The 12,598-nt window shown below is 29.3% G+C and overlaps 1 protein-coding gene across 3 annotated transcripts in view; it reads left to right on the forward strand.

Annotated features, from left to right (window-relative positions):
- LOC143256400 (beta-catenin-like protein 1) overlaps positions 1–12,598 on the forward strand; it is a 47,916-nt gene that overhangs the window by 24,407 nt on the left and 10,911 nt on the right. For all 3 annotated transcript variants that reach the window (XM_076514826.1, XM_076515682.1, XM_076514000.1), the window contains 8 exons: positions 2,064–2,157; positions 4,008–4,099; positions 5,132–5,204; positions 5,540–5,598; positions 7,476–7,624; positions 10,681–10,862; positions 11,234–11,331; positions 12,044–12,124. In XM_076514826.1, the coding sequence (XP_076370941.1) occupies positions 2,064–2,157; positions 4,008–4,099; positions 5,132–5,204; positions 5,540–5,598; positions 7,476–7,624; positions 10,681–10,862; positions 11,234–11,331; positions 12,044–12,124 (828 nt within the window). The remainder of the gene's footprint in view (positions 1–2,063; positions 2,158–4,007; positions 4,100–5,131; positions 5,205–5,539; positions 5,599–7,475; positions 7,625–10,680; positions 10,863–11,233; positions 11,332–12,043; positions 12,125–12,598) is intronic.

Here is a 12,598-nt window from a genome sequence, read left to right on the forward strand (position 1 = left end):
CATTAAGCAGTAATTTATGAATCTTGGTGGTCATTGTAAACAATTGGCATAATTAAAAGCTCTTTCAGATGCTCTTCATTGCTTTCAAGTTTTATGTTGGAAAATTGGTTGAATAAAAAAAATGCTAGTGTTTTTTGACAAATTTATGAATATTTATTTCTACATATTATGTGATATTAATTATATTGCACAAAATACTTTTGATATTTGTCATATATTTTAGGAAAAAAAGCCTGTAAATAGAGTGTAACAATAAAAGCAGTTTCTAATACAGTAACTTGCCTCCCTCATATTATAGATGTTCTCATTCAGTGCTGCCATTTATATGTAAATGTATTTTTTCTAATTTCACAAACGATGAAACTTGCACTTACCCCACAATCAACATGGTTTACTGCCTCTTCATATGTAAATCATCTTGCAACAACCAATAAGAGTGCTATATACATTCCTGACTTATATGAATCCTATACTTGGCTCTTGGTAACCGTCATTTCTCATTAGGATGTTGTTTAATGCAGAGGTTTTGAAATTGTGTTATTTTTTGTGATGTAGTGCTTTACTGTTTCTTTTAATTTTCCTACACTTTGTTCACTATATTATTTAGCCATGCCAATTTACCTTGGTTTGCTTTTTTTTCCTACTTTTTCAACTTCTTGACAGTCAATCATGAATTGGAATTTCATTTCACAATTTCAGCTTCTCTTTGAGTATATTATTATACAGGCTTCAGGTCAAGATGTCTTAGTTGGGCCATTTTTTGGCCATCAATCTTTAGGAGATTGATCCTCAAATAAGTCTCTCCTCTTCTCCTGACAATGTTTGGACTGTTCCTGTATCTGGCAAACCTGTACATGATAAGGAGGATTTTCACAACTTTTTCCAATTCCTACCTATGCCATGTACGTCCTTACTTTTCGCAAGGAATAGTCTAGGTCTCCCTCGGTATCTTTAGACATAATTTCTCAAGTTTTTTTACACTTTATATGTTTCTCTAATTTAAAATGATCCTGTTCCTTTTTTGTCTTATTTCTTTATCCCATTATCAGGATACATGTTGAGCATTTCATTTCTCAAGTGAGGACTTGTGCCAGCATGTCTTGTCCACCATAGGCTACTGATCATTATGCATTAGTTTATTATTCAGTCAATATTCCCTTTCTCAACTCCCATCAACTGGAGTCACTTTTACCTGTGTAGAGACAGACCTATCCATCTATCCCATGACCATTTTTCCTGACTTGTTTTTACCCTCCTATATCTCCTGTGGTTTTTTTACTTCATATACCTCCTAGCTGAAGCTTTCCACTGATACCTTGAGGGATGTTTGATTGATAATCATTCCCTCGTTACTTTCACGTTGGTATGATTATCATTCTGTGCCTTGTCCATCTTTGTAGTGATGCTGTCCTATGTCATGTTCATGTATCTTCCACATATCTTTGTGACCTAAAGATGACTTCCTTTCTCCATAGGTGTGTTTTTGGAGATATTCCTGAATCTTTGGAGTCACATGTGTAATATATGAGGTAACACTCAACCTTTTCTTTGGTTGTTTGTTTGTCTCACCCAACTCCAATACCTTCTTCTACACCTATTTCCAGTCCTGCACCCTTTCATCCTTTGCCTGTTTCTTTTCCATGGGTACACTAGTTTGTCATATGGCTTTCCATTGTTATTGTTGCCAACAACAGTTCTGGTGACTATCAGGTGGTTCTCAGTCGAGGAGGGTCACATTTGTCTGATTTTGTTCACCTCTGGTGGGAGTTCACTTCTGATTTGTGGGTGATCAGAGTTTTATGAGATGAACTTTTTCTTTGTTTCCTCTCTCCTTCTACTCCTCTGTCTCCTATTTTTGTATTTGGCCTGTGTTAACCATCTTTGAAACAGATACCTATTTTCTGTTAATTCTAGGTTTTACATTTGATACTTAAACTTGTCAAAAAAGTTAGTGATAAGTTAACATGAAGCAGTTATGTTAAATAGCAGCTATAAAAATATGTGACATTGTGAGCTTTGAGGAGTATAGTTAATTTTTCTTTATCTTTCTTTCTGTCATACAGCTAGATGGACAGGTTGTAGCATTGCTAGTACAAAATTTAGAAAGGTTAGATGAAACAGTGAAGGAAGAATCTGAAGGAGTCCACAATACCTTAGGTAAGGATTTTGTAATGTTCTCTACAGAAGAATTACAGCTTTTTTGAATCAAACATAATATCATGGTACCAAGCTCTCCAAACAATGGACAATGAGATCATAACATAGTGTTTATCTAATGTTTAACCATTTTATAAGACAAGTGTGGATCTTACATAACTATGAATGAGTGTTTAATTATATGTTAACAGTTAGGTTGAAGGTGTTAAATATGTAGATCATTCACTGCCTATGTTAATGAAATTTGGTCTTCAAAAAAATGTTGTTATATGTCATCACTTAAAAACATGTATAAAGAGAAAATAATTTCCAGCATTGAAGCAATAAAATAGTTCCACTAAACTGTTGTCCTTAGCCATGAGAATTGTACTTTTTGATGATAATTTAAAAACCCTGTATTATGTTTTTTGTGAACATCTGTTTCGATTGTCATTTTATGAGAAACTTTATCTCTGATTACTTGAGTTCTCAATGTTTTGATAATAAAGTCTGTAATAAACTCTTGATAACAATGAAATCTTATCATCAGTATCAAAAGAAATAGCAGATTCATTTTACTAAATATGGTAGATTTCATATTATCACATTAAAACTTTGAGCAACCACAATACTTGGGCATGTCTTTACATATGAACAGTGAAGTAGCTTATCTTGTGAAAAATATCCTTGTTGGCTGTACTAGATGAAGAGCTCCTGCCTGTCACATAGCTAAACTTCTTGTTTCATTCAATGCAGCCATATTGTATATAACATTCTCTGCTAGCAGTTCTTATTTAATACAAAATATGGTTACCTTTTAAGTGCTGTGATTGGTGTGAATATTGCCTTTGGCAAAAGATATGAATCTGAAATGCTAAGGCTGGTCAGTTTTGGGACAGATCTCTTTCTCTGTATATCACTCAGATGAAAATTTCTCATTTTGCATGTAAGACAAATGTAAACACTTGATTCCCAGTATGGTAGAGTGAACTATAAACCATGTAACTTTAATGTAAGTACAAGTCTTTTATTGGTAATTTCTAGGGTAGTTTAAATTTTAAATTAAATATTTGTTGAACTGAGGCAATAATTTTACTTTTGAATTTCAATATTTTAGAGGCTGTACATTAGGCTGCAGAAATATTTATGAATTACTAGTTCTAAATTGTTTGAAGTTTTATGGCAGGACAAAACTAAATCATTTTGTTCCATTTTAATGAATATGGATAGTATCAATTATTTTAGTGTAGTGCTACCATTCATAAAGTGAGGGTTTCAGAGTGATTTATCTTGTTTGAAAATATGAAACAGAGTTTGGTGTTTTGCAATAGTGTAATTCAGACATTTTAAGATTATGTACACCAATAGTCAATCTCATAGCACCTAGTGAAAACCCATCTCACCGAAATTAGTTCAGTTAATTTTTTTATATAGGTAATTATCTCTTATATGAAGTAATATTCAGTCAAATTAGTTTTGTAGTTTTTATTATTAATTTTTTAAACTAAATTAGAAAATGGCAAACATTTAAATATTTATCTATTTTCACGCACTATTTTACTACTTTAGTGTGGTATCATTTAGTTTTAACACTTTGTGTTAAAACATACTTGTTTCGTTTGGAAATGTTATGAATGATATCCATATTCACATTATGGTAAACTTTATATCTGTATTCCAGCTTCAATGGAAAGGTTTAATGTTCTCAATATTGTTTTGATGTTCTTCATATTTGTACTGATCTTATATAGTGATTAATAATAGCATTAAGAGCTGTTATAAATACTTTAAAGTTTTGTCATGGCTGTAATGCAAAGATACATGTGATGAGTGAATTAAACTGTGTAATTATATTAGTTGTTTTTTATTAGGCATAATTGAAAACCTTACAGAGCTCAAACCAGATATTTGTACTGAAGCTGCTCAGCAAGGACTTATGCAGTGGCTATTGAAAAGGCTTAAAGTAAGATGAGAGATTTGTCTATACTTTGTTTGTTACAATGACAATTAATATTTCACATAATTTCATGTTAGAGATTTTGTTTATTTAATAGCTATTTAGAATTATTTTAGATTCTTTCTTTACTAATAATAAATAAATTTAACTTAATTATGAGTTGGAAGCAGAATCTCTTTGTTACCTATAGCATGTTTATGTAAAAAGTTAATTCAAGTGAGAATTTTCTTTCAAGAAAATTAAATAGTTATGTGTATAATGCTGTGTATACAAAGTGTATTTATTCATGTAATTATAAATGTTTTTATTCTGGTTTGAAGTGTCTGACTGTAGATAATGTGTTAGGTTTTCAAATATATTCTCATTTTATGGAAACTAATGTGGAACTCAGAACATTTTCCCAATTCTTTCAAACTTAGATATCTGTCAGGAAATTTTAAAAATAAAATATTAAATCTGTGAAAATTTATAACTTCTAATTTTGTTAAGAGACTACAATCTCATTTTATCTTTGAAAGCTTGAATTCATTTGTGTCCTGGCATAGCCAGGTGTTTAGGGAACTTGACCAAGAATCTAAGGGTCACAGGTTTGAAACTCCAAACTTGCTTGCCATTTCAACCAGGGAGAATTATAATGCTATGGTCAGTCTCACTATTCATAGGCAAAAGAATAGTCCAAGAGTTGGCAAAGGGTGGTAATGAGTACTGCCTTCCCTCTAGTTTTTCATCATTAAATTAGGAATGGTTAGTGCAGATAACCCTTATAGAACTTTGTGTGAAATTCAGACAAATAAACTACATCATGAAATGAGTGTAGTGAAATATAAAAGATTCAGTGTTAAATCTGATTATCAGTGATAGTATATATTTAGTGCATTAACTTTTACAAGCACATTTTCTCCATGTGTTGGTTCCTGATCAAAGTCTTGTCTTAATGTGTTGCATACTCATCCTTTTATTTGTTGGTGTTTTATAACTTGTGTACATTTTGTTTAATTAAAACAATCAACTGAAATGTTTTTGTTTTGTTTTTTTCAGACAAAGATGCCATTTGATGCTAATAAACTGTATTGTAGTGAAATTCTGTCTATTTTGCTTCAGAATCAAGATGGTAAAGTATTATTAATTTTGTTATTATTAAACCATTGTATATAACAATTTCCCATAATTAGCTGTGATGTGCATGACAAATTTTGGAATAACAAAAAAAAAGTACTTTTGGTTTGCACATGAGTGATATGATGTAGTAATTATATGATTATTATTTATTGTGTGCCAGTTTAATAGTAATATCCAGTTTACACATTAGACAGTTATCTATTTGGACCTCTTTCCATATAATTATGTTTTTATTACTTGGATATTAACAAGTTCATTTAGTAACGTTTTTGTGGTACGATAGGTTATATTTTAAGTTATTCTTAACTTTTTCATGTATTTTTATAGAGAATCGAAAATACTTAGGAGAACTAGATGGAATTGATGTTTTACTTCAGCAACTGGCAGTAAGTCTAAAAAAGTTTTGTTTCAATCAAACTGTTCATTAGTAACTTAGTTTATATTATTGTGAGTTATAATTTTTTTTTTAAATGTTGCGTATTGAAATTATGTATGTAAAAGAATAGTCAAGCAAAATAAAATCAAAGAAAGAACTGCATTAAAAACAGCAAATCTAAACCTCTAACTAATTATAATTTGTTATAAACAAAAGCAAGCTTAGATATATTAATAAGAAACACTGCACTAATTAAAGGATCCCCAGGGTGCAGGCTATAATGTGGACTATAAAATATACCTTTGGTTTTGGAGATGACTGTGGAAATAGGACCAACATTGTGGTGTGTATACACTGTCTGTCAGTCTTAACCTCCGTTCGCCAGTCTCGCATGAAGAATAATAAAATAGAAATAGAAATTAGGATAGTGAGATGTGGGTGTTCAAGCCCACAACATACCACAGATATATCACTCTTCATTGCCTGCAGACAGTTGTGGGAAGATGACTGCTCTCCAATGTAAAAAAGAAGAAAATAAAAGGAAAAATAATATTAAAGTATTACCACTTGGGGGTAAATTAAATAGACTTACCTCTCGAAGTTAGCATTCTAGCCCCCATTATGGTAATAAAGCACTAATTATATTATATTAGAATAAAGGGCCCAAATCAGTTATTTAAACTAACTAGTATAGGTAGGGTATATTTTATATCCTATATTTTAGTCTGTACCCTGGGTATCCTTTTGATTAGTACAGCATTTTTTAATTTTGTTTATAACAAATGTATATATATGATTTGTTGTTGTTTTTTATTCTAGTTACTTTTAAATACTCTTATTTTCTTTTCAGCATTTCACTTGGGTTTTTAATTGATAATTTAGACAGTGTATTCATGATGAAGGAAAGGTAAAAATAGATGTCAACTTCTTTACATCTGAAGAAGAGAAAAAGACTTCTGAAATATTGTCAATTCACATATCCTATTTATTTATTAAAATCCATTTTTAGTAAAATTTTATCTTTGTAAAACAATTTACACTGATTTTACTTTTGTTTCATTCTGCTTGTAGCTTCACTAAAACCTTAGAATATTTTACTGAATATCTTTTTCATTAACATTGCTGAAATAATAATGTATTTTTAAAAAACATGCAAGTATTATTTTTTCTTTTCTCTTTTATTTTTTTTTTTTTTTTTTTTTTTTGCCAAATTTACTTGTATTACTTTGGTAGTTACAGTAAAGTACTTGCAGAGGGTTTTTCCTTTGTTCTCATTTCTTCCTGAATTTGTAAAGTTTGGCAAGTTGCTATTAGCTTACTTTAAAAAAGTTGTATAATGTCTAATGGGAGAAAAGAAGATGGGATAATTAGCAGTTTAATTAACTAGTTTGCTTAGAAATTGTTTAATGCTGTTAGCTTTCTGAATTTTAAAAAAAGAATTCTCTAGCCATTAAGGTCATTAGCATGATAGTTGTTTGTTAACATTCAGTTTAATCTCTTCTATTTTCTTGTGTTATTTATGTGTATATTATAATGCATTTCATCAACTAAAATCTTAGTAAAATCATTATGTTTTCTGCTCATTTGTACTATTAATCTAATAAAATTATGGTTTTAACATTTTCTCATTCTTTGATCAATACTTCTTGAATGAAAGTGCTTATTTAAAAATACTACTTCATGACCAAAAAGTTATGTGAAAATCCCCTAACATCTTTATTTGTAATTGTAATACTTGGTTAATAAAATTAGAAGATTAGTTTTCTCCTGTTGCTGATTCTCTTGTTTATGAGGACGATATCTGTATGGATATTATGTGTCTTCTCTGTCATTCTGGTTTTTCTTAGGTACAAAATTCTGAAATTAATTGTTTTGTTTTCTTCACAGTACTTCAAACGTCATGATCCTAACACAGCAGAAGAGCAAGAGATGATGGAAAACCTGTTTGATTGTATTTGTTCTTCACTCATGTTTGCACCTAACAGGGAGAAGTTTCTGAAAGGTGAAGGGTTGCAGCTAATGAATTTGATGCTTAGGTAAGAGTTTTTTTCTGAATAGCATGCTGGTCATAATTATGCACTAAATGGCTGTAACACAGTACAGTGCCCTAATATTCCATGTGGACTCCATCTATAGATATTATGTCCCCTTGTTTATGCACATCTCATTTGGTTGACATAAATGAAAAGAAAGGTGTAAGAACTATTATTGTCTTCTTGGGGCAGCATATAAATGGTTATGTAATTATGATTCACCCAGTAATGCATTATCTGTATGCATGTGTAACATTTATTTTAATTTTATGAAATACAGATTACCTAAAATTTATTTTGGTCCAGGGATAACTGTAGAAGGTTGAAGTTTTTGTTGTTGTGTACTGTCTTTTACCAGTATTTATTCTTCTCACAATGGGCTTGAATTAAGTTTGCGACCCTAAATTGGCCTTTGTAATTTCCATGCTATAGTTTCTTATATGTTTTGTGTATCTTTACAAAGCATTGCAAGCTTTTAGTAAGCATTAAGAGTATTTTGTAGACAAACCTTCAGAATTTTTAATGAAGTATTGTTGATAAAACTTTCTCCATTAAACCTTTTGCAATGGGTCATGGGTCAAATATCATATCATCACATTAGTTGACTTTATTCAAAATTTTGTTGAACTACTATTTTATGAATTTATATTAATAAGTTTGGAATCAAATTGTGGATTATAATTCAAACATTAATATATGAGTTAATTTCTTAATTTAAAGGTAAATTTTAAAAGAACACACCTAAATACAGATTTTTAGTGAGCCACATGGTATGTTGAATGCACCACTGTTTAAATTTAGATGTTTTTGATGTCAAAATACTGAGTCTGTAGTTTGATACAAATAAATAACTCATTACTAATATTAAGAAACTAGAATATAAAATAAGAATCTCATAGTCTTATTATTTTGCTGAGATGTGGCTTATGTACTGAATCAAACACAGTGACCCTGTTCATTTCATTTAATTTTGTGAAATGGTTCCTTATGTACACTTACTTCAATATATGATGTGAATAATCACTCGACATCTTAGAATGTTTTCCTAGTGATTTTCTCAGCCATTTTAATCTGTGAAAAGGTTTCTACACTCTTTTGAACCAAGATTTCATGAAAGTAGGTTGTGTCTTTAGTCTGCTTGAAGTTTTATACTTTTTTCAAACCTAAATACAATTTAGTTACTTAGCTTAATAAATTATATTGGAATTCTATGATATAAGTATAGTTATTTATGAGTTTTTGGTTATTAAACTGTGTACATAAAACCTAAAAACAAAATTTGTCTGATATCTTCCATGTGCAAAATTTTAAAAGGCTTAACAACCTTGTCCAGCAGCAGTCAGATTCAAAGGTCTTAGCTAGAACAGATAATTGTTTGCTTTGCTTCTTTATTTTATTGTTCTATATTTTAAGAAAAATAAGTTTCATATTTTATTTCTAAATAGTAATAATGTATATACATATATAATGTATAATAACTGAAATGTGACTATATATTACAAAATACTAGTGTGCTAAAATACAGTCAAGACAGGGAAGACTAGAGCTCAGTTTTATATTATTGGATGCATAACATGAGTGCACATGCACCATGTCAATGCAAGTTATATAATGTTAGTTATACATGACTTGAAGATCAATATAATACAAAAATAAATACTTAAAATTATGAGACTTAATCTACCTAGACTAAATATTTGTATTTTCTTGTTATAATATTTAGTCATTCTAGCATGAAAAACATAATTTATATTTATTTTCTACGTTGTTTTTATGATTGTTACAAGGTTGGTCAAATGACAGACCCAGCATAGTTGGGGTATAGAAAATAACATAAAATATGAAGTGTTACTGCAAACAAACACTTGAAATATATTTAGGAGGTTTTAGAGATTACACAAATAATATTTGAGAATTTTAGGATGAAGAATAGTTTTCTTAATCATAACATGAAATCACTTTGCACTCAAAGTAGTTATGAAACACTCAATATTTTCACAAATAAATATTTTGTAAAATTATTTCACTAAAAAATTATTTTTAGTGTACAGAAAACTTGCAATCTTTACCAAAAACCTACTAAATTTGTGAAGATACACATGCAGTATCAAAAGTTATAGTGCAAATGTGTAGACAAACTCTTGTATATTATACTGAGTCCATTGTGAAAGGGTTAATATATTGAACCAAACTGTAGACTGCACATAGTACAAAGTGATTTTCATGTTAAGATTGAAAAATACTTTTTTACATCTGAAAATTCTCTAATTTCACTTGTGTAATCTCTCAAACTTCATAAATATATTTCATACTTTTTGTTGTAAAATTTATTTTATTTCTTATTTTCTGTATCCTAACTCTGTATGAGATTGGTCAGTTTGACAACTTTATAAACGCCATTAAAAATAGGAAATCTAAATTACCTTTTTTTTTCTTTCCAGAATTACTTTAAATTATAATATGGAACTACATTTGTTGATTCTAAATAGCTTTAAACTAATAACAGTATATATCTATTTCTAGTTAACTTATTATTTTATTGCCCTTTGAATAAAACATTCTCACCATTCATCTACAAAAGAGGATTTTGTTGAAATTTTAGTTTGAAAATGAATCCTCATTATAGCAATAAATTGCAGATAAGATTTTATTGAAGTGTTTCTTTGTAGATGCAGTTATCAATGAAAGTACCATGTTTTTCTGTTGCAATACTCATGAGATTTTCACTAAAGAAAATTTCTAAACTTGTTTTTTTATTATTTTATACTTGAAACTTACTCCTTTATGTTTGCAGTTTTTATTGGTTAAATCTGAAATATATATATATATTTTAAATTTCAGTTGCTTTCTTTTTTGCTAAATTATAAAAATAATGCCTAATTTAAAAAAATATTACCCAGTTATGATTGGTGATGATTGATGCGGTAGTTTCTGAGATCAGAGTTTTGGATATATACATTGAAAGCTCCTTTATAATAAGGTCAGTAAGCTTGTTTGTGTTTGATGGTGCATGCATCATGATGCTTGTCATTTATTAATTTGTGCCATGTTTTTGACAGAGAGAAAAAGCTTTCTAGAAATGGAGCCTTAAAAGTTCTTGATCATGCCATGAGTAATACAGAGGGCACAGATAACTGTAATAAGTTTGTGGACATCTTAGGACTACGAACTATATTTCCACTTTTTATGAAGACTCCTAAAAAAGGACAAAAGAAAGGTCTTTCTGGTGAAGAGCATGAAGGTATTTGTTCTTCTCTTGCTAAATGAATTAACTTTAGAATAAAAGTTCTGTATGCTGTAAAATAAGGCTTTATGAAGCCTTTCTCAAAACCATTTATTTACTTGTTTTTTTTCATAGCACTTGCTCATTAGTTGCAAATCAACCATAGTTCAATAGTAGTAAAGACTAACAAGTGTTTGTTTTTTTAATTGTAGCAAAAATAACAGTTTATTCATGAATAGTTTCAAAGAGTATTTAAAATGCTGTTTCAGTTATTCACATGTTTGATTACTTTTGTGTGTGAATAAAAGTTTTTGAGCAAGTTATGGTAAAAGATAGAAAGTATGAATCAAATTAGTTTTATGTCTTAAATTTCTTAACTTAAATTTCAGAACATGTCTGTTCCATAATTTCATCAATGCTCAAGAACTGTAAAGGTACCCAGAGACAGAGGTTACTTAACAAATTTACAGAAAATGACCATGAAAAGGTTTGTACAACAAAATACTTAATGTGTAACAGCAAAAAGGTATTGCTTTTTGTAGTGCTTATAATGAACTCAAATTTGAAGTGATTTTTCCTTCACATAAGTGAAAGGTTTGCTGATGTAGATCTTGAACATACAAATAATAGGTAAAAACTGGAGAAAACTTAATGTAACATTATGCATTTGTTGTTGTGTTAATTTGTTGTTTTTTTTAATTAATGAGAATTTTAGTATCATAGAGAAAAATAATTGATTGAGTGATTTCTTTTATCCATAAAACATATTCTCAACAGATGTTCTAATGACTTTTTAAACTGTTATTCTAATATAAATTTGAAAATTGAATTAAACATTATGTTCAAACATATTGTGAAATAGCATTTCATACACTGGCCTTATATTGTGTGAAAAAAGAAAGTTTTGTTAAGATATAGAAAGAATGTCAATGGTATAAAGAAACATATACCAGTTTTATTGTATTTAGACATAAAATCTCATTGAAAATATCATTTATATTTAATTGTAAGCCTTTTTTTTAGTTAATGAGTAATTTAGTTGTCCTTAGACATGTGTAATATAGTTTTTTTCACTAAAAGTGAATTCAAAGTTAACCTCAGCATATTTCAGTTGCATTAAACTTAAAAACTATTGCTTGTTTGATTTAAAGCAGCATTAATTTTTTCTTTAACACAAGTAAATTGCTTTACTGTAATAGGTTGACAGACTGATGGAATTGCATTTTAAATATTTGGAGAAGGTTCACTATATTGATAACCAGATTGAAAAAGAGAAGGCTGTAAGTAGTTCAGTTTAAACCTTATGCTTAGAACCATATGTACAATATGAAGAGATATAGTGTTTTATCTCAATAATTTGAATGGATGTGATATAGTGATTAACTTCTTCATACTGTGTATCCAGTGTTTCATGATTCAATGCCCATTACCATGACATGTAATTGACAGTATATTCTTTTGATTAATTGCCTTTCTTCTTGTTTGTTAATTCAAAATTAGGGCTGGCTACTTACAATACTCATTTGTGTAGCTTTGCACAAAAATGTTCATTCACACAGTGATGATATGCTGATTGTAGCTAACTGTATTCCAGATTTTCACATTACTAAATACTTCTCACATTCCATTCATGTTTATGTGCAATTATAACTTTTAATCAACTGTAGCTTTTAAATCACTGACCAGAAATAGATGGTGATTTATGGTTAAGCTACTTGAAGTTTGGTTTTAATTATATGTTTACAAACATCAAA

This window comes from Tachypleus tridentatus, chromosome 1 (genome assembly GCF_004210375.1).
Source record: "Tachypleus tridentatus isolate NWPU-2018 chromosome 1, ASM421037v1, whole genome shotgun sequence".
In the NCBI taxonomy this organism is placed as follows: Eukaryota; Metazoa; Arthropoda; class Merostomata; order Xiphosura; family Limulidae; genus Tachypleus; species Tachypleus tridentatus.